Source organism: Papio anubis, chromosome 16, assembly GCF_008728515.1.
Source record: "Papio anubis isolate 15944 chromosome 16, Panubis1.0, whole genome shotgun sequence".
Classification (NCBI taxonomy): domain Eukaryota; kingdom Metazoa; phylum Chordata; class Mammalia; order Primates; family Cercopithecidae; genus Papio; species Papio anubis.
This window is the reverse complement of record NC_044991.1, coordinates 56,562,034-56,587,244: the sequence shown is the minus strand read 5'-3', so window position 1 is coordinate 56,587,244 and position 25,211 is coordinate 56,562,034. Positions and strand designations below refer to the sequence as shown.

Here is a 25,211-nt window from a genome sequence, read left to right as displayed (position 1 = left end):
TTATGAGGTTGTACAAGCAAAGCTTATTCCCTAACTACCACACAGTCCCACCTCTGTGGCCAGGGCCAGGATCATACCACAATTCCCTGCCCATCAAGCTGTCATAAAGAACCCTAAGATATCAGGAAGCACAAAGATATCAATGCCAGGAGGGATAGGAGGAGGCAGCCAAGAAACCCCAGAATTCGTACTTAAAATTCTGGCTATACAAACTGCTTGCCCCACTTTAGATACCATGATGAATGATCAGGTGCTGCAAACCATGAAACGTGACGTAATTAGTGCTGCACTCTAGGCTGGGGGTTGGCTTGGAGGCCCCACCTTGAGGTTAGCCTCCCCTAGAGGGTCACTGCACCTAGAGGGTCACTGCATGAGGCAATCTGGTGCGGGGTAGGGGTTAGGACAGAGGGAGGTGGAATCAGACTGCTTGGCAGCCCTGTGACCTTGGCCAAATGGTTGTACCTCCCAAAGCTTCACATCTGGTCCTCTGTGAAATGGGGGTGGTAACAGCCCTGTCTTACTGGGTTCCTGCAGAGGTTCCATGAGGCCTGTCTTGCTCTGGGCAGCGTTGGCGCTTATTAGCTATTGTTACTGCTGTTATGTGATTGTCATCATTTTATGGTTTGGGAATTTTGAAAGCTGGTGGAGTCCCCGCTCCATCTTTTGCCAGCAGGGAGACCTGAAACCCACTCTTCTGCCCCCTCAGCCTCAGTTTCTCCTTCTGTGACCAGGGGGCTCGGCTTGGCTCCTCTCTTGCAGGTCCCTTCCAGCCCTGATGCTCTAGCCTGCATGTCCTCCTGGCCCTTTGTCCTGGTGACTCCACAGACTCCTCTGGCAGGAGAGGCCATGGAGGGGCTTCTGCTTTGGGGCACATTCCTGAATTGGAGTCCAGCATGTGCCGCTTACTGGCTGTGTACTCTGGGGCAGGTGTCTTCCCAGCTCTGAACCTCCGTTTCCCCATCTGCAAAATGGAACTGCTAACGTTATTTCCTCCCAAATGGGTGACTATTGAGGGTTAAGGAATTAAGAGCCGTGGAAAGTGCTTTTGCAAGCTGCAAAATGCTCTATAAAAGGAATCAGTGAATAGTGTCAGCTTGGGGAAGAATCCCGTCAGTCCGGAGACTGACTGCTGCCGGCAGTGTGCTGAAACCCTGGCAAATGTCGTTTAATAAATGCGTGTCGCTTTTAAGGGGGCCTTTATCTCGGCTGGGAAAATGTGTGCGCATCCTTGGCAACCTGAGAATCCAGAAGCCCGAACTGGAGGGAACCTGTCGCAGGGAGAAGCGATTGCATGGGGTGGCTCCAGGCTCCAGTGTTGGAATCCCACCTCTGCCACTTACCTGCCTCTCCAGGCTCTGCTTCCTCATCTGTAGGAGGGGATAGTGACAATAGCACCTGCCACTCTGGGCTGGAATGTCCCGAGGGCTAAATGAAGGCTTCTGGTTATCTGGCCTAGCCCATGCATTGCCCCCATGAAAGTGTAGCTGTGCAGCAGCAGGGCCTGTCTCAGGGCAATGGTTGGGGCCTGGAGGTTGGGAGAACCTCCCAAGCTCTCAGCCTCTCCGGGCCTCGGTTTCTTCCTCTGCAAAACGGGGAGAAGGAAAGAAGGTCCTTAGGTTGTTAAGGCACCAAACCTAGTAGATGTCAATGTCCTCTACCTGCTCTTCCAGCCTCTGCTGGTCCCCCAAAAGCCTGTTAAGTCTAAAGGATATTTACACAGATTTGCAGTTCTTTTCCTGCCACTTTGCAAACACGGTCACACTACAAGCATCGCTTCATCACCTCCAGGTTCCATCTGAACCCGGCAAATGCTCCATAGGGCTCCCAGCACTGCCTGTCCCCCCTGACTCCTTGCCAGCAGTGTGCTCAGCCTGCTCACCTCATGCATGCGTTGAGGCAGAGCTGCCTCTCCCTCGGAGAGGATCCTGAGCCTCTCAGGCTTAAGGACGTGGTCATCTGTCGCCCCCTTCATCTTTAGACACCCGTCTGCATGGTGACAGCTGCTCTGCATTGAGTACTTACTCTGTGCCAGGCACGCTAGCCCGTTTCATTCTCAGAACAACCCTAGTATCATCATCATCATCATCATCATCATGAGACCCATTCTGCAGATAAAGAGCCAGAGGTCCAGAGCGGGTGAGACATTTCCCGGAGTCTCATGGGTAGCAGAGTTGGAATCCAAATCAAAACATACTTTCAACCAGTGCCAGGCACTGCTCCAACCCTAGGGAAGAAAACTCAGTTCCTGCTCTCAAAGGACTTATAAGAGTCTATGATAGGGAGATAAGCACTTTTAAAAAAATTAACAAGGAAATGCGTAGTTTTTTGAGTGTGGATGATATACAGAACAATTAAGCAGAGCCAGGGACATTGAAGTGGATAATATTTTAGACAGAATGGCCAAGGAAGGCCTCTCAGATAGGCCTGAGGGAGGGGAGGGAGCCAGACACGTAGATATCTAGGGATGAGAGTGCCAGGCAGAGGCAATGGTGAGTGCAAAGGCCATGTGGTGAGTGGAGAATCCGGCACAATTGGGAAGAACAAGGCTGTAGGCCCCTGGGTCCGCTGTAGAAATTCTGGATTTCACTCTGAGTGCAGTGGGGACTGCGGGAGGGTTTTGCACAAAGGAGGAATGTCACTTGACTTAGCTTTTAGAGGCTCCTCTGGCTGCTGGGGGAACGTGGCTGGTAGAGAGGTGAGGCAGAGGCAGGGAGGTCAGCGTGGAGGTTCAGTCAGGGTGGTAAGAAGAGGTCAGGGTCTGGCCATGTATTAGAAGTTGAGCCAGCAGGATCTACTAACAGATGGGTTGTGGGACGCAGATGAAACGGAGTCAAGGAAATGCCTCATTTTCAGTCCAGCACTTCTAACCACAGAGCATCTGACCTGGGGAGGGAGGGAGCTGCATTTCCTGTTTACAGGTGAGGAAACAGAGGCTTAGAGAAAAGTGGCTTTGCCAATCACCCGGCTAGAGACAAGACATAAAGGTCATCCGGTCCCAGAGCCCGAGCTCCGGACGGTCTTACCACCTTAGTTTATCTACTGCATGGAAGGGGCCACCAGAGTCTGCCCCTTCCTTGCAGGGATATGGCACAGCACTGAGTTCTCAGAGCTACCCGGGGCAAGGGTGAAGGAGTGGGGACCCTGAGCCCTGGGCCAGCCCTCAGCTCATTTACCAGGCCACATGCATCCCCATTTTTGGTGGCTTCAATGCAGGTAGCAGTTTCTACCGCAGCACCTGCTTTGTCCCTGCCCAACGGGTGTATCCAATGGTGCCGGCAGAATGCTCCCAGTGCTGGCCTGTTCTTCAGATGGGCAACCGAAACCATCCTTCAGGGCGCTAGGTCAGCCCAGTCCCAGGTCCTCCCCATCTCAGCTTCCTTATAGCCAGTGAGCATGTTCCATGGACTCTACCCTGAGTCCTGTCACCTCTGCATCTTTGCTCATGTGGTTACCTCCTCTTGGAATGCCTTCCTTCACCCCAGCCTCTCTCAACCTTTAAGACCTAGCTCAGGGGCCACCAGCTCCAGGAAGTCTTCCTGGGTTTCACTCTTCCAGAACCCCATCCCCAGACCTCCTCTTGCAACACTGATCGCCATGTGCGTGGTCATTGCTCATGTCCAGGACGGCCCCACATGCTAAGATATTCTCAAGGGCAAGGGCCTGTCTTATTTAGCTCTGTTTTCTATGGTATCTAGGACAGGGTCTGGCAGCAGAGTGAGGTTTGAGAGGGCATCAATGAATCATTCTGACTCCAGAGGAAATCGCTGTGTAGTCATGGCTGTTGGATCCCCAAGGTCTCTTCTTGGGAACTGCAGCATCCATGCAGCCATCCACTGGTGCAGCCCCGACCATGAATGCAGCCCCAGCTACCTTTCACCTCCCTGCATGGGGTCATGGGCTCCAGCAGATGGTTCTGGGCTGGCCTGTTCACTGCTGTGCCCTGTGGCCAGCACATAGTAAGTAGGTGCTCTAGAAAGGTTAGCACCTCCTATCAAGGGCAGGACCCTAGACAGCTACCACACAGGCTGTTGACCACCAGGAGCCCATGGCAGACTTGAGGGAAGTGTGTCTTCTCACATCCTCCATCACCCTTGTGCTTGTGGAAACTTACACAGCAACCTCATCTATGCCAGGCACATTCCCAGCTGGACACGTTCCCAAACACGGGCACATGGACACCTGGGGTGCACACAAATAGTGGCATGTGCATACCTCCCTGCTTGTCAGTGCGCATACCCTCACAATCACATTTACGCATTCACCACTCTGTCACACACATGCCACCCCCACACGCACACCCTCTACACACACATACACACCACACTCACGTGCATGCCACTCCTGCATCACCCTCCCACACACTCACACCCTCCCACACATGCCCAGGCCACCGTGATTCAGACACTCTCCTGCACACAATTCACATGCCCACACCCATGATCCCTAGCCCCCCATTCAGACACACTCCTGTGCTGCACTCTGACATATTCCGGCACACAGGCACCGTCTCTTTCACACTCCTCCTTGTGCCCACCCATGTGTACATGTGTGTGCAGATGCTTATGCTCTGTACACTCATACATGTATGTACACATGTGTTCTCATGTGCATACTCTTATGCACACTCAGCACACTCATATTCACATGTTCTATTGCAAGCCCTGTACTACATCCTGTGTACATCCGCTTTAATGCACACTTAATGTTCACATGTTCTCTGCATAGCCCTTTATTATATCCTGTATGCATCTGTTTTAATGCACATTTATGTTCACATGTGCTATTGCAAGGTCCTGTATTACATCCTGTGAGCACCCTCTTTAATGCACACTCTTGCACTGCATACTCTTGCACACAGCATTAAGTCACACCCAGAAGATAGTAGAGGCAGCCCCTGATGAGGAGCTGCTATAAGTGTGGGGCGGAAAATCGCAGCCTTCTGAGGATGCTGAATAACAATAATGGTGAGGGAAGAAGGGAGCCGGGTATCACTGCAGCCACTCTAGAATGTTGAGCGCTGTGCACTGCCAGAGCTCCAGCCATAGCCTCCCAGGCCCTGGCCATCCTTGAGTACAAACAAACAATCTACAAAGAATCCAAACAGGTGGCCTCCAGCCTGTCCCTGTGACTCCTGCTGTGGTGGCCCACTGCTTCCAGGGGATGGGCAAGCTCCCATGCAATGGCAGTGAGCACCTGGGCAAGGCTGGCTCTTGGGAAATGTGTTTGTTAGCTTCATTATCCCTGCCCCATGAGACAGGCTTCTGGAAGACTCACACCCCCGGGCAAGGCAGCCCTCCCCACCCCCACCTCAAGCTTCAGTTCTAAGTTGATATTTTTTCTATTAGGAAAAGTATCTATGTGGGCCGGGTGCAGTGGCTTATGCCTGTAATCCCAGCACTTTGGGAGGCTGAGGCGGGCAGATCGCCTGAGGTCAGGAGTTTGAGACCAGCCTGGCCAACATGGTGAAACCCCATCTCCACTAAAAATACAAAAATTAGCTGGGCGAGGTGGCAGGTGCCTGTAACCCCAGCTACTCGGGAGGCTGAGGCAGGAGAATCACTTGAACCCGGGAGGTGGAGGTTGCAGTGAGCTGAGATCGCGCCACTGCACTCCAGCCTGGGTGACAAGAGTGAGACTTGGTCTCAAAAAAAAAAAAAAGAAAAGAAAAGAAAAAGAAAAGTGACTATGCATAGTTTTTTTACTCTTTATGAAAATTATTTTCGTCTTTTAATCTGAAAAGTCACACACGAACATTGTTTTTTAAGAAATCAAATATATTTTCTAAGTCCCAGTGATCAGTTCTCAGCCCTCATCTTACTACATCTCTCAGTGGCATTCGATGCAGGTGGTCGCACCATCCTTGGCCAGTTCAAAGAAGAGAAAGGAGATGTGGCGGGAGAAGCAGGTCACAGCAAGGGGTCAGGAGATGGGATCTAAGATGCCAGCAGGAGCCTCTTGCCTAAGGGTGTTAGGTATATTCCGGATGTGATCATTTGAGTGATTTCTTTGAAATCCATCTTTGCCTCGAGGGTGGAAGCTCCATGAGGCCAGGGACACAGCCATTTCACAGCTCTTAGCTCAGGGCCTGGCACACGGAAGGATCCAGAATGCAGCACTGACTGCCCTTCCTGTGGACACTGAGTTGCTCTTACAATAAACATGGTGACCACCCACTGTGCTGACTTCTCCCCTTAGAAAACGTGTTCATGTGTTTTGTTTCATTACTTTAACTTTTTTCCAAAACCAATAAATGTTCACTGCAAAAAAAAAATACAATATATGATTTATTATAAAGTAATAAGAAAACATGCCAACCCCCATGCTACCTCAGTCCCATTTCTCAGATGTAACACACCACAACAGTGCCATGTTTAACCTATCGTCCTTGCAAACCTTTTTCTCTAGACATGCGATTGACCAATCAACAAATATTTATTGAGCATCTACACTGTGCCAACCACAGTAGCAGGAGCTGGGGAAACAGCAGGGAACAAAACAGACTAAATCCCTGGAGGAGAGGTTCATTCAAACAGTACACATATGGTAACATACATCATTACATGTACAGTTTTTTAAAAAACAAAATGAGATGCTATAAATATTCTTTTGTGTTCATCCAATTTAGAGAAGCTGAAAAATGCCCAAAGTAGGAGGGGAAAAAAGAGAAAAACCTCGTGAGGTTTAGATTCATGATCCAAAGAAAGTTACATTTTTATAGCTTTGTTTAATACCCTCCAGTTGTTTATATATAGTTTTATTTTACAAAGTCATGATCATACAGAGAGTCTAGATTTTCGTCATCTTTTTTTTCTTATGAAAGAAGTGCAAACAGAAAACGTAAACAAGAGCAAAATTCCATGTAAATCTACCACTCAAAATAATCATGGCTACTCTTTAATATCATTTTTTCCCCCAAAACTGGGAGTTTGGGATCACACCGGATCTACCACTTGGTAACAGACTCTGATCTTGTAACACATTTCTGTTGTAATTCTGTACCATCATTTTCATGGCTATAGACTTGGCCTATAGCTGTGAAAGTGGATTCACTGTAATGGGATCAGCCAGTCTCCTTTCCTGGGATATTAGGATATTTTCAATTTTTTATTTTCATGCAAACACTTAAGTGAATACAAAGCAAAATGTCTGCACATATTCTTAGTTACCTAAAGGTATGATGTTAGATTGTTTTTCTTCACTTGTATTTTCACTACATCAAAATGTTGATTGCAGTTATCTTTGATGGTGTGATGTGAGATTATTACTTTGTTTTCATACTTCTTTATTTTCTCTAAATGCCTTGCAATGAACAGGTTTTATTTGCATAAACACAATATTATTTAAAATGATGCCATGAAAATTTCTATATGACCGCCGTTTTCATGGTAATGGCTTGTTACGGCTGGCTGTAATTCCACATAGGGGATAGGCCGTAATTCACTTAACCATCCCCTATCATTGACCGTCTGGGCTTTTTCCAACTCTTTAAGATCGTTATACAGGAAACCTACTCCATATCTGGGGTCACGTCCTCAGGGAGCAGCCCAGCAAAGGCTGGTGAACAGATTTCACACCTTTGGTTCATCCTGCCAAGCTGCTTTCCCGAAAGGATGTTCCAATTTCCACTCCCACCGGCAGTGCGTGGGAATGCCTGCCCAGCCGCCCTCCTCTCCCTGAGACGGTTCAGGCCCCTGGACAGTTGCGTCCTCTGCCAGGCGGGCAAGAGAGAGCAGAAAATAATTTGGCCAGCAAGTGACCCCAGACCCAGAACCAAGAGTGATTTTTAACAAGCCTGATTCTCAGAACAGAACCTTCAGAGAAAAAGCAAGCAAGCAAGGAAAAAATAAAATAAAAAACCTCTCTACTGGAAAAAAACACACACATACACAGATTAAAATAATATTTGGCACTTACGTCGCACTTTTAAAATTCTTCAAACGCTTTATAAACACTAGCTAATTAATTAAGCCGCCTAAATCTGGCTGCAGTTGGTGGAGAGAGCTTGAGAGGAGCTAAAAAAAAAAAAATGGGGGAGCCAACCCTACACAACTCCAGATTTTATTGTCGCCTGCCTGGGGTGTGATTACAGGCCTCCGGCTGCACCACAAGAATAGCCCTGCTCCAACATGCTGCACGCCTGACTCCGCAGCCTCTCCTGCGCCTCCTGCTCCCTCACCAACTGCTGACTCACAGCCCCGTGTGGTGTTATTGATAAGGATAATAATAACTGCAAGCCAGGCTCAGTCCCGGGCTCCAGGCCTGCACCCTCTCCTAGATATGCCAGTATCAACTCCATTTAGCACATGAAGAGAGAGGAGATTTGCCCAGGGTCATGGAGCCGACGAAATCCTTCCTTCATTCGTTACGGTATTCATTCTGCATATTTTTATCGATGACACTGTTTTAGGCAGGAGGTTGGAAACAGTCTCTTGTGGATCCTACATCCTACTATTGGAAATGTGACAATCCAGAGAAAATCAAATATATGAATAATACAGCTATGTGATGATAACGGGAATGAGAATTAAAACTTACCCAGCACCTATGCAGCAGTCTTACCACCGTGTTGGGGTCCTCATGACTGTGCTGGGGTGGATGCCAGAACCCCACTTTGTGGATGATGGAATGGGGGTCCAGGGAAGGTGGGTCCAGAGGTGGCTAAGGCGGGACCTATGCTGTTGCCCAGGCCTGCTGGCCCCAGCAGATGTGCTTCCTCAAGGCAGCCTTTCCAGTTGGTCCAGTCTCGAGACTGAAATACAGACCTACTGGGAAAGTTCCTAGCTCAGTGCCGCTGGCAGCTGCTGGTGCTGCCTCTGATGTCCCCGCCTGGACGGGCCTCCCACACATCTGGCCACCAGCCTCACCCCTCTCAGGCTGTCTGATGCTGGCTAGGCCTCTGTCCACTGTGGGTTCTGTTTTTTTCTCCTGTGCCATGAAGATCTTGCCATATTCAACTTCAAATGGAAATGAAATGAGAAGCTGGACTTCCTGACAATAAAAGCAGTTGAGGTCTTAAGTGATTGGTCAGGAAAATAAAGTCGAAATGGTCATATTTACACCCAGAGCAGGTGAAGTGGTCTTAGGTACTCTGAGTCTCCACTCACCTGCCATGAGAACTGGGCCCCAAGGGTGATCCCTTGCAGTCAAGACTGGGTGAGGCTGGGAATGGGAGAAAGAGGCAGGACAATGGGCAGATAGCCCTGGGCTTGCTGCAGTGAGGGCAGACAGGGGTCTGTGAGCCTCTTTCCCTGGCTGCCCTGCCCCTGCCAGTGGGGTGGTGCCAGGCCATGGGTTGCTGGGCAAATTCACAGGGTCTCTCTCCTGCCCAGCCAGAGCCAGAGGGGCTGCTCTGGACATCTGCCTCAGCCTTGTCTGATGTACAAGGCAAAGGTGGCCCAGGTCAGGGCAGGACAAGGTCAGTGGAGAGTCCAACTGGGGCCCCAAGTCACCTGTCACCTGCATACCAGGTCGCTGCCACTCCTCTGTCTACCTCATTCTCTCCTTCTCCCCCATTCTAGCTCTTAGGCATGTGTTTCTCTGAGGTCTTTATGATCATGATCCGTCTTTTTTTTTTGAGACAGAGTCTCACTCTGTCACCCAGACTGGAGTGCAGTGGCGCGGTCTCAGCTCACTGCCAGCTCCGCCTCCTGGGTTCATGCCATTCTTCTGCCTTAGCCTCCCGAGTAGCTGGGACTACAAGTGCCTGCCACCATGCCCGGCTAATTTATTTTGTGTTTTTAGTAGAGACGGGGTTTCACCGTGTTAGCCAGGATAGTCTCGATCTCTTGGCCTCGTGATCTGCCTACCTCAGCCTCCCAAAGTGCTGGGATTACAGGCGTGAGCCACCGCGCCTGGCCTTTCTTTTTTTTGTTTCTTGTACCTCACCTTGTTCAGAATCAAGGCCCTGGCTGTGCCTTGCTCTCAACTGTTCTCACTCGGTCCCTAAGCATCTTCAGCGCATCTCATGACAACCTCATCCTGCCTTCCTCTTCCTATCTGGGCTCTCTCCCCTGCACCCCAGTCTCTCCACCCAGGGTCCCTGTCTTGTGTGCCCCAGTGTCTCTGATTGGAGCTCAGGCTCCTGCAGCTGACCTCTACAACTCCTTCCCGCTACCCATTTGGGAGCCCTTGAGGCCTGGACTGGGTCTAGCTCCAGTGTGTCCCCATCACATTGAGGCCTGGGTCACAGGGCATCAGCAGGTGTTGGTGAGAGTGAAGTTTGAGCTGCAGCCGCCGCCTCGTTTATTCAGTGTATGGTAACAACATCTTCCTCAGTCCCCGGCTCCCAGCTAAGTGACTTCTATGTGTGATCTTGTTTTCTTTTCAGAACAAAGCAGAGGCCTCGGGGGTGTTCTACCCATCCTGTAGATAAGAAAACTGAGACTCAAAAGCAATGGATAAACTAAGGTCCCACAAGAACAAAGGGCGAGCCAGGTTTTAAACCAGGTCTGATGACTCTAAAAACCAGATGCTGCATTTGGACACTGCTCCCAGCCTTGGCTCATTTTATCCTCCCAGAGATCCATCGAGGTGGGGTCATAGTAACTATTTTACAGATGAAGAAACCAAGGCTGAGAGCAGTAAGGGCAAACTAAGGGCAGCTCTTGCATTTGTGTGGCACTTTGCTAGCCAGGCTCAGTCCTGGGCTCCAAGCGGGGACTCAAACACACTGGCATGAGTCTACATTGGATATTCTTAGTCACCTGAGTGGTGGCCCAAGGACACAGCTATAGGCCACTGATCCAGAACTCAAACCACATTCTCCTACTATCCAAACCGCTGAGTACAGCCTCCATTCTCGGGGCCTACATCCTGGACCAGGTCGGAAACAGAATCTAACGCCTTGTAGAGCCCCACACATGCCAGGCCCCCTTCTCTGAGACTTTGCCCAGCCTGTTGCCTCTGTCTGGAACATCAGGCTCCCTTCTGGCTCATTCAGATTAGAATTAGAGAGCCCAGCTCAGATGTGACTCTTCCAGAGAGGTTCCAAGCATTCAAACCCACTCTCTGCCATGTCACTTAGCTTTCTGTGCCTCAGTGTCCCCACTTAGAATATAGGCTCATGTTGCAGGTTTGTTGTGAGGGTTAAATGAGATAATACACGCAGTATACTGACCTCACAGCCTGCTCCTGGTGTGCACCCTGTCGATGAAAGTCATTGATAAACACTTGAGGCAACACAGAGGATCATGTAAGGATGAAAAAAAAAAAATGACGGCTTTGTGCTCCTTTCCAGGAGTGTTGGGTGAGGAGGAGCTGCAGGTGATTCAGCCTGAGAAGTCCGTGTCAGTCACAGCTGGAGAGTCGGCCACTCTGATCTGCACTGCGACCTCCCTGATCCCTGTGGGGCCCATCCAGTGGTTCAGAGGAGTTGGACCAGGCCGGGAATTAATCTACAGTCAGAAAGAAGGCCACTTTCCCCGGGTAACACCTGTTTCAGACCCCACAAAGAGAAACAACACGGACTTTTCCATCCGCATCAGTAACATCACCCCAGCAGATGCCGGCACCTACTACTGTGTGAAGTTCCGGAAAGGGAGCCCCGACGTGGAGTTGAAGTCTGGAGCAGGCACTGAGCTCTCTGTGCGTGGTGAGTACAGCATGGGCCTCCTTCGTCCCCTGATGTGTGACAATAACTCAATAATAACACCCTCCATTCTTAGAGCAACAATCAGGTGTGGTGGTGGGTGCTCCTTTTCATGAATTAATGTCTCCCCCTTTTACAGATAAGGGAAGTTGAGGCCTGGAGATGTCATGCTATTTGCTCAAGGCTCCATGGCTGGTAAAGGGTGGGAACATCTGCATCCTTCATCTGCCTGGCTCTGTAGCCCTGGCCTCTTCAAATTGGGCCCAGCCCTTTGGTTCCACAGATGAGGGGACTGACAGATAGAGTGACTTGCCCAGGCACAGGGCCAGAGCTCGCCTGCTGCCTCCAGAGAGCACTTCCCCCCAGTGTGGCCGAGTCTCCTCTATGCGACAGGCACTCCCTGAGAACCTACTGTGTGCCAGGCTCCACCAAGCTTGTGTTCTTATCCCTTCCAATAAGAATCCACCCAGGGCAGGGAGCAGCGGGGGTGTGCTTTCCTTTATTTCATCACCAAACATCAACTGAGAAGATTCCTAAAAGGCACAGATTTACTGTTTAGTCTGATGGCCCTGGTGAAGAGGAGAAGCCAGAGGTTCGGGCATTTTCTGTGGGTCTTTTAGAAAAACCCTTGTATGGTTTAGGGACTGATTCATGCAGTCACTAAAGGCTCTGAACAAAGCTGGGTCATCATAGAATGTCCCTCGCCCCGGGGAGGAGGTCTCCCTTCTAGGTGACTTTGGGTTTCTCAGTTAAGGCAGCAAAGATGTTCATTTTGTATTTACTGCCAGAGCACCAGAATCCTCGTTCTAACTCCGGATCCTGGGACATTAGTGCAGGAAGGACCCTCAGACCATGCAGCCCAACCCCCAGTTACAGGTGGAAACTTGAAGTCAGGAGATGACAGGGGCCTTGCCCACAGTCACAGGACCAGTTGGTGACAGGATCTGGACTAGAGCCCACATCTGATTCCGGGAAGGCTCGTTCCTGCCCGTGTTAGACATTGTTTCCACAGAAGAGCCTGGTGCATCACAGATGCTGACTGAAAGCTCCTTGAACAGAACCGCTAAGCAGGGAGCCAGCACTTCTCCTTTTCATCAGTTTCCTAAAGGTTCAGAATACTCACATTCAGACCGTTAGACCCATTGGTGATTGGAAAACCTCTCCCAAATGTAAGCCTTAGCATTCGATACTGAGATTTCGTATCAGGATGGAGACCTGCTGCATTGTGTAATAGCTACAGAATACTCCAGCTTATGGAAATGTCAGATGTATTTTACAGTCTTCCATTGATGGATACGTAAGTTGTCCCCAACCTTGAGCTATTAAAACAGTCCTGCAGTGGATGACCTTATACATGTGTGACCTTAGGTGGGAGACGCCCACTGGAAGTGCCATTGCTAGATCAGAGGGGGTGTGTGTTTTAATGTGTGTGGAGATGGCCTAATTTCCCTCCTCGACATTATAACAATCAAGTCTCCCCACAACCCCTGGACATAGGCAGGGAGGGTGGCTTTATCCTGATTGTGCAGATATTACAGGAAGAGACATTGAAGTTCCCAGATGATGCATCCCGTGCCTAGACAGTCACAGCAAGTAAGTGGCCTAGGTGTGACCCACATCTGCTGACTCCTAGTAGAGTGCTCACTCCTCTTTGCCATGCTGTCAGCCTAAATGATGCCCTGGATGAGAAAGGAGGGAGGTGGGAGGAGGCCATGGAGCAGCAACTGGGCCAGATCCTCATCCTGGCACTTTCTCCTTTTATAACAAGTACTGTGAAGGAAGAGCCATTTCTTGCCCCTTTTACAGATAGGGACTCTGAGGCTCAGAGAGGAGACCTGTGTGGTGAGCAAGTAGGGGAGCCAAAGTTTGGTCCCCACCAGCCTGACTCACAGCCCCTGTCTCTGTAACACTCAGCTGTGCTTGTCAAAGTGTGGAAAAATGCTCCACCCTTCTCATTCCGAACTCTTGCAGTTCTATAGCAATAAGCATAGGCTGAGGCAGGAGAATTGCTTGAACCCAGGAGGTGGAGATTACAGTGAGCTGAGAGTGTGCCACTGTACTCCAGCCTGGATGACAGAGCAAGATTCTGTCTCAAAAAAAGAAAGAAAAAACAAAACAACAAATCCTATGGGAGTAGGCGGGACTGGCCCCCATCAGAAAGGTCCTGCAGATGTCTCATGATATGGGAACCTGTTCCTGAAGGACAGGTCTCTGCACATCACTGAGCAGCATTCATGGAGCAGAGTTGGGCCTCCTGCAGCCCAGCAGACCACATGCTCATCTACTCATGGTGCTGAGGACTAAGGATAAGGAGATGAGTCATTTCCTGGTGGGTGCTTGGGGCTCACTGGAGCAAGAGTTTATATTCTCCCCTCAGGCTGTCAGGAGCCCACTGACTTCAGTTTATGGCTATAGGGTAACCAGATCTGGGTGCCCTGGCAGGAAGCTTCTCCCTAGAATTGCATGAAGTCAAGGATCTCAAAGGGAAAAAGGGAAGGTGGTGGTCAGTGTCAGGGTTCATGAAGTTCAGGCACTTGCTCAACTGATAGACACGAGAGCTTGGGGAGCGCTGGAAATGCCCATTGGGTACTTGGGGGATGAGGAGACAGTGCCTTTGCTTTTTCTCAGCCTCGGTTTCCTCATCTGTAGAATCAGACTGGAGTGCAGTGGCGCGATCTCGGCTCACTTTAATCTGCATCTCCTGGGTTCGAGCAATTCTCCTGCCTCAGCCTATGCTTATTGCTATAGAACTGCAAGAGTTCGGAATGAAAAAAGTGGAGCATTTCTCCACACTTTGACACGCATAACTGAGTGTTACAGAGACAGGGGCTGTGAGTCAGGCTGGTGGGGATCAAACCTTGGCTCCCCTACTTGCTCACCACACAGGTATCCTCTCTGAGCCTCAGAGTCCTTATCTGTAAAAGGGTCAAGAAATGGCTCTTCCTTCATAGTACTTGTTATAAAAGGAGAGAGTGCCAGGATGAGGATCTGGCCCTGCTGCCCTTGGTGATAATCAGGGACTCCTTTGGGAGAATGGAAAGGATTTGAGTTCCTGTGTATAAATCACCCAGTGCAGAGTAGACACCCCCAAATCAAGGTGTTATTTTTTTTTTTATGAGATGAAGTTTCACTCTTGTTCTCTTGTTGCCCACGCTGGAGTGCAATGGCGCCATCTTGGCTCACTGCAACCTCCACCTCCTGGGTTCAAGTGATTCTGCTTCAGCCTCCCGAGTAGCACCCACCACCACAACCAGCATTTTTTTGTTGTTGTTTTTTGTATTTTTAGTAGAGACAGTGTTTCATCATGTTGGCCAGGCTAGTCCTGAACTCCTGAACTCAGGTGATCCACCCACCTTGGCCTCACAAAGTGCTAGGATTACAGGTGTGAGCTACTGCGCCCTGCCATCAAGGTGTTATTTTAAGATGTGTTACCTTGGGCAACCCAGTTCCCCTTGCTGAGCCTCAGTTTCCCCATGTGTAGAGTGTCGATAATGGTACCAACCTTTCCAGGATGTTATGAGGATGCAGTGAGCCTGAGGAGACGATAGACCTTAGTAAGCAATGGGGTTTTCCCAAGATCATGTGATCTTGGGCGAATCCTGGCTTCCCTTGAGTCCTCAGCTTCCCTGTCTGTGAAATGGTGATGATGATTGCCAACCCTCAAGGGTTCTGTGAGGGTTGGAGAGGTTGTACACAGAGCCTCGAATGGTGGCGGTGTTCAGGTTGTCCCTGAACTCCTGCAGAACTGTGGTTAGGAGAGCGTGGCCAGAGTCCAGCTGCCTGGGCCACATCCCAGCTCTGCCACCTCCTGGCTCTGTGACCTGGGAGAAGGCACTCCACCACCATGGGCCTCAGTGTCCTCACTTGTATGTGATAACACCAGCCTCACAGACCAGGAGTTGGGGCCGAATGAGTTAAATCCTGTAGAGTGCTTAGGGCAGCACTTGGCCTGCAGTCAGTGTTCAACAGATGTGAGCTCTGTAATGCCAAAGCCATGCAACCTCAGATGGGTCAGTGCTCCTCCAGCCCTCAAGTAGAAACGGTGCTTAGGGTGTGCTCAGGTAGCTTTCAATCTTGGCTGCTCTTTAGGATCATCTGGGAAACTTTGAAATCAATCCCAGGCTCTACCACAGACATGCCTCTTCAATTGGCCTGACATGGGCCTAGGCATCTAAAGTTTTTAATTAATCCAGAAGATTCTAGTACAGAGCCAGGACTAAGAACCCCTGGGATAGACACCCGGAGGTCACAGAGGACAAGTTGGAAAAGACGGTCTTCTGTGGTGCCAGATGGGAGAACAGCTTTTCAGGCTGTGGATGCTTCTGAACAACATGTACCCGGGACAGCTCTTTGGAGGCCCCAGTGGCCTGGCCAGACCCCCTCTTATAATACGGGCCTACAGGGGCCAAGGTAGGGGCCCCAGACAAAGCCCTGCTCAGATCCAACCTCAGGGCGGGGGAACCTTCTATCTTGAAAATGTTTGTGTCTAAACAACCGCCGGAATCCCAGCAAATCCTTCCAGTTCGGCCCCAGAACCCACCCTGCCTCGACACACCAAGCTGTCACGGAGGAATCTGTTCCCTCCTCCTTTAAAATGCTTCCAGCTTCCGTAAATGGCTCCTCTGGAGGGAGGCGCCTGTGATCTTGTTTGTGTTTTGAAAGCCAATTCGCCAAACTTGTTTCCTGAGGGGCTTGTTTAGAAAAGGGGAGAGAATCCTCACTTGGTGGTTTCTGCTCCTTTTATCATTTGGGTTTGTCATGAGCTGCAGGGAGCAGGGTTTGAGCCTTTTCTTGGTGTTTCCGCTCTGCTTTGTTCTGCTGCCTAAAGGATAAATGTGTAGATTCAGAAGCAGTAATGACCAGACCCCCTGATAACAGGCACAGGGGTCATTTATTAAGCACCTGCTACATACCAGGCTCTGTGCTTGCATTCAACCTCCTTCATCTTACCAGGGTGGGGTTTGTATCCACTTTTGGCCCTGGGCCTCTCTGAGCTTCGTCCTAAAAGGGGTTCACACGAGGATCCCCTCACAGAGATGGAACGAGGATTAACGAGCTGAGGGGCATGGAGGGAGCAGCCAGTGTCCAGCTCCAGAGAAGCCCTGGATAAATGGGAACTGATTGCAGCCCCTCAGCCCTGTGGGGACATCCAGGCTGCTGGCCTCGATGACTTGACTTCTTCAAATGACACCCTCCTTACTGTGCCCTCAAAATGTTTGACGGGTGTTAGGGAGCAAGTTAATATTTACAAATGCGAGTATGTGTGATATGTGCTTCCTGGTGACTGTGCTAGGAGGCACAAGGTAATAATTAGCAATTTGGAGACACGTTTAGGGCCCATCTGCAGGGAGAAACAGCCCACGTTCTGGTTCAGCCATTTGTGTGCTTTCAGGACCCAGGAAGTGCTTCTGCCTGCTTGGGTGCCCTGTGTCTGTGCAATTATTGATAATTAAGAAATTAACCCCTTTGGCTTTCTCCACACTTGGTGATCTTTAATATCTATCCAAAGCTGACCCCAAAGAAGACCCCAGATTCAGAAAAGTATTCCTTCCTTCCAAATGTAGCGCTTGGCACAGATTAGCCCCTGCTGGAATATTTGTGGAGAAAATGAAAAATATGAAGTAAATTCATAAATACCTGAAGAGAGAGCTTTGGATATGAATAAAGTCTGGGTTAAAGTTAGATCTGTTTTTGCTTATTTTTGTGAAGCATCTTCTGTTTATCCAAAGCAAAACTGCTTCTGTTGCCTCATTTAATCCTCGCTGCATCCCAGGAAGGAGAAATGCTGCTGTCCCGTTTTACAGACAAGGAGCTGGGTGTGCCGGGCTGCCCCTCTCATGGGCTGAGCGGCCTGGTTCCAGCTGTCAGGGTGGTGCCACTTTGCTGCTTACTCCCTGTACTGACCTCTATAAATGCTCTCTCTGGGGTTGGCACTGTTTCCGGGGGGGCAGGGTAGAAAGAGTTAATACCAAGGATGAGATGGATCGTTAATTTTGATCCTGTGCCCAAATTGGTGGAAATCACCCTGTGTGGAGTGGAGAAGTTTGAACTCAGGCCTGGACTTCCCTCTGGGCCCTGCCCCTACACTGTCTGACCTCACCTCTCCCAACCTTTGCATCCTGCTCTGTAAAATGAGAATAAGGACACCACCCTCATTAATCCTTCCACATTATTGGAAGGATAAAAAATAATGTCTCAGAAGGTTCTTAACGTGTCACACGCTTATCGTTAGTGATGGTCATCTCAGTCATGTCTCCTGTTTATCGATGCTCCTTTTGTAGCCAAACCCTCTGCCCCTGTGGTATCGGGCCCCGCAGTGAGGGCCACAGCTGAGCACACAGTGAGCTTCACCTGCGAGTCCCACGGCTTCTCTCCCAGAGACATCACCCTGAAATGGTTCAAAAATGGGAACGAGCTCTCAGACTTCCAGACCAACGTGGACCCCGCAGGAAAGAGCGTGTCCTACAGCATCCGCAGCACAGCCAAGGTGGTGCTGACCCGCAGAGATGTTCACTCTCAAGTCATCTGTGAGGTGGCCCACGTCACCTTGCAGGGGGACCCTCTTCGTGGGACTGCCAACTTGTCTGAGACCATCCGAGGTAGAAGACCCTTACCCAGCCCAAGCCCACACCTGGCTGCCAAGCCCGTTCCCCACCACCCTCCACCCATCCAACTCTACTTTCGCTCCAGGGCTTGAAATGCCTAGAACCTAAATTCCTAACTGCCCACCTCGCGTGCCCCTCGATGTGCCGGTCACTTACTAACATTTTAATGGCAGTGGCTAGGTGACCACCCACCGGGTGCCAAGGACTGCGCTCACAGTTTCATTTATTTCACCAATAGCAACTACAGTTAATGAGCACCTACTATGAGCTAAGCCTCTATGTGCTTGGTGGTTTTCTTTATTTTGCTACAGTTGTAACATTCCAACTGCATGCCAGGGGTGGTGCTTATAGATTTCACCCATTCTTAGCCTAGTAGGAGCTACCAGTCCTTGAGCACCTACTGTGTGCTGGGCATTGTACTTAGTAATTTCATTCATATGCAAAGAGCACCCTCAATGTCTGAGCACGTGCTGCCTGCCTAGCACTGTCCTGGTGACGCCCTCACCGTGGTGGTGGGAGCTACGTTATGGAGCCCTCCCTGTGATCTGTCTGTGCCACAAGGTCACAGCTTCTGCCCTGTGCTGTTTCAGTTCCACCCTTCTTGGAGGTTACTCAACAGTCCATGAGGGCAGACAACCAGGTGAATGTCACCTGCCAGGTGACGAAGTTCTACCCCCAGAGACTACAGCTGACCTGGTTGGAGAATGGAAACGTGTCCCGGACAGAAATGGCCTCAGCCCTTCCAGAGAACAAGGATGGCACCTATAACTGGACGAGCTGGCTCCTGGTGAATGTGTCTGCCCATAGGGATGATGTGAAGCTCACCTGCCAGGTGGAGCATGACGGGCAGCCAGCGGTGAACAAAAGCTTTTCCGTGAAGGTCTCAGCCCACCCGAAGGAGCAGGGCTCAAATACCGCCGCTGGTGAGGCCTCTATTTCAGCTGACCCAGCTCTTTTAAACTTTTAGTTTTGTGGGTTTTTTAAATGTTAAAAGTAGTAATTCCTGCTTATTATAGAATAATCTAGAAGTCTATAAATATAAAGTAGAATTTTAATGTCAGCTCCATTTCCCCAAATCCCACACTCCAAGAGTCACCACTGGTAAGGGTTTGATGCACATCTTGATAGATCTTTTGACATATATTTATATCACAGGAGGAAAGAGGGAGAGAGGGGGCCCATCTGTTCATGGCGTCCTGCATCTTGCCTTCTTCACCTGATAGTTGTCACGCTCCCCATTCCTCACTGGCCCAGCCCCTCTTCCCTACTCTTTCTAGCCTCTGCCTCATCTGCCTGGCTGCAACTGGGAGCCTGCCCCACTGGAAGCCGGGGTGGAGTCATTCAGGGTGTTTGCAGCTTGTCTCACGTACAGTCAGTGCTTCAGTGAACATCCTTGTACATGTTCCATCCCACATGTGATTATTTCTGTGTGATTGCCCAAGGAACACTTTAGGCCAAAGGGCATACTCATGTAAGGAGGAGATAATGCTGTCACTCCCCTGAGAGAGTGTGAGGGTGTCAAGGTATCATTTTCTCAGCCCCTGCAACATGGTGTTGGTGTACATCTCTTCTGTTTGCAAATGGTGGCACCTGGTTGGCATTTCAATGCAGCCATGGAATATTTCATCACCTGTTATCAATGTGGCTGATGCCCTGTACACAGTAGAACCCTTGCATGGATTAGTAATAGAAGCCATTTATGTCCTTCATGCACCCTTCAGGGAAGCTCTAAAAGAGAGCCTTGGGGCTGTGTCAAAGTGACCGTTTGGTTTCACCAGTGCCGGGTTTTCATAGGACGTGTAGGACATCGGCCAGTGCCAGGTTTTCATAGGACGTGTAGGGCATCAGCCAATGCTGGGTTTTCATGGGACGTGTAGGGCATTGGCCAGTGCCAGGTTTTCCTAGGATGTATAGGGCATCGGGAGACAAGATGTGTGGCTTTCCATGCCAGCTGTGTCGCAGACTTGCTGTGTGACCTTGGACAAGTCAGTGCCTCTTTGGGCCTCCACTTGCTCGTAGCTGTGCTGAAGGGGATGAGCTTCATGACCTCTCAGCTCTGAGTCTCAGGTGGTAGGGGCCATAATTATCTTGCTCAGCATTGTAGCTTCAGGGCCTGGCCACAGTAGGCACTCAATAAATGCTTTTTGAGTGAAACAGGATGAAAGAGTTAATTGGTTAGCTGGTTGGTTGGTTGGTTGGTTGGTTGGTTGGTTGGTTGGTTATATAATCCTTACTTAGCCAATGAGGTAGAGATGACCGTTGGCCCCAATAACAGAAGCAGCAGCCAGGGTTTGGAGGGCGGTTTAACTGACTTGCCCAGGGTCACACAGCTACTTAGTGGCATTGATTTGAAAGCACTTTTCTGTGGCTTAGAGCCCTGCTCCTGATGAACCACTGTGTTCTAGTCTACGACCCCCTTACCTGTGCCCTGGGCAGCCAAGCCTCCATTGTCATTTCAGGAGTCCTGCTTCAGAGCCCCTGTGCTAACTCCTGAGCCCAATGTGACGGCCCAGGTGCCGGGCACAGATCAGTGGTGAGCCCCTGAGCTGTGCAGACCCTGGTAGCCACACTGCCCCTTCTTCCAGCTGCTGATTCAGTTTCCAGTGGATCTGGGATACCCTCGTGACCGCTCTGTGGTTCACTCCGGATGAGAAGGAACGTTTCTGTTCCTCAGGAGTGAGATTTCTGCCTGTATCCTGCAGCAGGGGTTCCTCTGTAGCTGTCAGCGGCAAATATATTCCCCCCTGGCACCTCAGCATGGTTTTTGTGCTGTTCATGGATGAGCCTTGTGGGCAAGTGTGTACGGACCCGTGAGTGTGCCCATGTGACTCGAGACATCTGAGAAGGCCCAGCCAGATGTTCTCAGCTAATGATGCCTGCTTAGTGGTGAAATGCTGTGGTGGGTTTGGTTTTCTCTGTTTTTAATCTGCATACGTGAAGCCTCTATTCCATGTGGTCCCTAGAGAATACTGGAACTAATGAACGGAACATCTATATTGTGGTGGGCGTGGTGTGCACCTTGCTGGTGGCCCTACTGATGGCAGCCCTCTACCTCGTCCGAATCAGACAGAAGAAAGGTGGGTGCATTCCCCTCTTCCTCCCTAAGGGTTTGTCCCTGGACTGTCCTCAGAGGGAGACGCCATTAGGTGTTTTGGGTTAAGGACATCATCTTCTGCCCGTAGCAAGAAGTCCAGAGGTAGTGGTGCTGGGGCTGGGGCAGTGGCCTCACCACGTTAGAGTCTGGGTGAGTCACTCCGTGGCTTCTTCCTCATGGTTACAAGATGCTCATCACTGCCCCAGGCCCCATGTCCTCAAGAGGCCACTACTGAGCAAGGGAGCTGCCAACCTGGGAAGAGGGGAGGCAGGGGCTCTTCTTACCTGTCTCAGGGAGGACATTGTCTTTCCCAGGAGCCTCCCGGCAGACTTCTGCTTTCCTGGTACAAATCTAGGTTACATGACCAGCCCCTGGACAGGAGGCCAGAGAGAATGGAGATAATAGCGCCACCATTTGATTGGGAGGACTTAACAAGTGATTGCATGGAAACTGTTAGGAAAGTAACCTGGCACACAAGTGCTCAATAAATGTTAGCCCTGAGTATTCCCCATATTGTATGTGAGCCCGGAACTATGAGCCACCTCCCTAGAAAGCCCCCTCACAGGGCAAGGTGCATAGTCTTTGACTGCACAGCAGGAGGGCACAGGGTCAAACCCAGGGCACAGCTTCCCCTTGTTCGTGTGCATGTGTTATGTGTGTCTTGTGTCTGTGTGTGTGTGTGTTGGTTGTTGGGAGGGTTGGTTGTTGCTGTGGCAGGGCCTCTGACTTGGAAGTCAGACAAACCAGGGTTCCAGACCCTGGTTGTATCCGCTAAGCAATTTGGCCGCTAGAAGCCTCAGTTTCCCCATCTGTAAAATGGGTTTAGCCACGCCTGTCTTGGAGAAGTTACAAGATCCAAATAAGCCCATGTGAAATAACGGGTCTGACACATTCTAGAATCGCCATAAATACATGTTCTTTTTCCCACTCTTGTAGATGACAATTTTAAGCTGGTATTTCTGCAACCTTTTTTTATTACGAGATAGAAATACATTTCACATCTCAACCCAACACATACACACACCCTTTGTATATAAAATTAAAACTGATACTTTCTTTTTTGTCATATTCTTTTTTCTGTTTAAAATGCTGGTTGTGACCCACCACCTCCAAAGGGACAAGTGCTGTCCCGAGCTGCCTTTCTGTGGCCTGGCACAGCTGAGCTTGGATGGGCACACTGTACACTAATCACGCATCCCTTCGGTAGCTCTTTCACCTCTACCTCCCAGGCTTCCCTCCCTCCTGGGCTGGCTCTGAGATACTGGCCAAGCCTCATGCTCCTGTCTGGGAGGGTTGGAGTCAGGCCCTGCTTCTCCAGAATCTGCAAGATGTCCCACCAAGACGCCTACCCAATGGGTTCCCTAAAGTTCCTGGAGAGCCCCACAAAGGGAGGACTCCTCCTTGGGTGGGGAAGCAGGTCCCTTCCCCACCAAAGGTGACAACCCATCCCATGGGATGAAGCATTCGTAGCGGCCGATAGTGAAATCCTGGCCATCCTTTCTGAGTCTCAGCCCCAGGCAACTTGCCAGGCTCCTGACACGTGTGAGCTCATTACTGTGGGCTTAGGTGTTGCAGAGGAGGAATGGAGTTTGCAGAGCTGCAGCTCTGGTAAAGGGCACCCAGCCCAAGTGGCGGGTCTGTGTGCAGAGCCTAGCTCTCAAACACAGGCTCCAGTGACAGGGACGGCTAGTATCCCCCGGCAATTCCAATGTGCCAGGAACTGCTCACAGGGCTTTCCCTGTAGTAACAGTCAGTCTTCACCACAGACCTCATGGGTGACATTACTAACCCCACTTTACAGATGAGGAGACTGAGGCGTGGGAAAGTTATAAAACTTGTTCAGGGCCTCACAGCCAGGAGGTGGTGGGGCCAGAATTTAAACCCAAGGACCACGTCTAGGACCACCCTGCACACTACCTCCCTCCACCATAACTAGACCCCCCTTCTCCCTCATTAGGCCCTGGAGGGGTCTGCCCAGCCTCTCAATGCCCACAGTGAAATGTCCTGATTTCAACTCAACCACTACCCAGCTGTGTGACCCTGAGGAGTCACCTAGTCTCTGGTGTAAAAGGGGGGTGACTGGTGTCCTGTCACTGGATTCCCAGAGATGACTTGTGTCCAGCACTTTGCAACCTGTCAGCCTCCACTCAGACGTTCGGTGCTGAGCAGAGCTTCCAACTGAGGTACTCCTCACCTGAAGATCCAGGACCTGCCCAGGCACCAAGCGTTAACCCGGCAGCAAGAATTCTTGCACTGTGGCAGCCTGCAGCCTATTAAAGTGCGGTGCAGAGTGCATTTGGGTGTGCATGTTGCTTTTAATTACAATTTTACAGCAAAATGGGAGTCAAATGGCTGCTGAACCCTGGAGGCTTCTCTGTGGGTTACCCCATATCACAGGTTTAAAACCTCTAAACCAGATGGACACTTTCTTTCCTTCCAAGATCCTTTTTTTGGAAAGTGGTGGCATGTAAATAAATGGATGCTCAGCCCAACCCTGCAAGTTATAGAAGCTCAGAGAGAGGAAGTGACCCACCCAGGGTCATACAGTGAGTGAATGGGTAGCAGACTCGGGGTTCACACTTGATCCCCGATTTGCAGCCCTGCTAGAATCTGTTTTCAAGCCACGAAGAGCACTGAATGGGACTAGGCTTACTGGAGGGTCTCCACTGAGGTTTGTGGTTGAACGGAGGTGAGACCCAGACAGAGGTAGGGCAGTTGTCCCCTCCCAGGCTGAAGACTGCTTTTGGACCCCTGGCAGCTTCCGCAAGTGGAAAAGCAGGACCATCTAGCTTACTCCCTCACAGGCTTCCTTGGTGGAAGAGGATGCCCACTGGGTGGGCACGGGGGTCTCCTGTGGTTCCAAGGGTGTGATTACAGTATTTCCTCTCCATGTCCCTGGAGGCAAACCTTTCGCCAGAAAATAGTTACATAAGAAAAGTGTGCTTCTAGTTAAACAACAGGCTTTTGTTTCTTTTGTCTTTCAGCCCAGGGCTCCACTTCCTCTACAAGGTAAGTGCATCATTGGTCCAGATCCTCTTGAAGTTATTATTTGGTTGTTTCACAGCCCCCCAGACTATAAAGCATAATCCACGTCCACTGACCTCACCGATGTGTTGGTCAACGTGTCTCTTTCTCTCCTCTGTAATCTCCTTGCACTGGGTCATGCTGTTTTTAATTATTGTCCCAGATGAGGGGTTTTATTTTGGTGCACAGAGGCGCTGATTTCTTGCCTGCTCTCCCCAGACAACAAGACCCTTGTCTAATTCCACGTGGACTGGGGCAGAGACCTCCCGGGCTTTCTGTCCTCACAGACATCCTGCACACGCCACCGGATGCATCCTCCCAGATCCAAGTTGTATACTTTACTCTTTCCTTTGTTTAGTAAATATTTATTGAGTACCTTGGCGTGCTGTGGCCCTGGAATGCTGGGATGAGTTGGATAGAATCTGTGCCCTCTGCAAGCTCACAGCCTGGTCAGAGGCTCAGGCGGTGACGTTACGTCACCGATGGCACTTTAGTTTGTTGATTCACATTTTTAGTGACTTGAGTCCCTACTGTGTGCCAGCCCTGCTTAGGACCAGCTGGTGATACAGCAGTAAACAAGAATCAGCCTAGGCTTTCATGGGGCTCAGACGCCGGCAAGAGAAACAGGCATAAACGCAGAAATAAAGTGATTCATGGTGTCATATCAGGTGGCGACAACTCCTACCCTGCAAGGGGATGGAGGTGAATGGTGGGGGGCTGTCTTAGGCAGAGGAAGGGACTGCCTCTGAAAAGGGGATGCAAGCAGGTGCCTGAAACTAGTGAGCTACGATGGAGAGGAGCATGCTGGGCCAGAGAGGAGGGCTGTGTGCTAGGCCAGAGGGAAGGAGAGGAAGAAGATGAGGTCAGGAAGATGCAGGTCCTCGGCATCTTGTCCTTCGCA

At 50.3% G+C, this 25,211-nt stretch overlaps 1 protein-coding gene across 6 annotated transcripts in view; it reads left to right on the top strand.

The window, feature by feature from the left end:
• SIRPA (signal regulatory protein alpha) overlaps nucleotides 1-25,211 on the top strand; it is a 46,255-nt gene that overhangs the window by 9,987 nt on the left and 11,057 nt on the right. For 5 of the 6 annotated variants that reach the window (XM_003904962.4, XM_009216444.3, XM_031656625.1 and 2 more), the window contains 5 exons: nucleotides 11,237-11,590; nucleotides 17,869-18,186; nucleotides 18,783-19,115; nucleotides 21,156-21,269; nucleotides 24,271-24,295. In XM_003904962.4, coding sequence (XP_003905011.2) covers nucleotides 11,237-11,590; nucleotides 17,869-18,186; nucleotides 18,783-19,115; nucleotides 21,156-21,269; nucleotides 24,271-24,295 — 1,144 coding nt within the window. Of the gene's footprint in view, nucleotides 1-10,146; nucleotides 10,531-11,236; nucleotides 11,591-17,868; nucleotides 18,187-18,782; nucleotides 19,116-21,155; nucleotides 21,270-24,270; nucleotides 24,296-25,211 lie in introns of those variants that run through there. The other variant, XM_031656627.1, reaches the window with a different exon arrangement.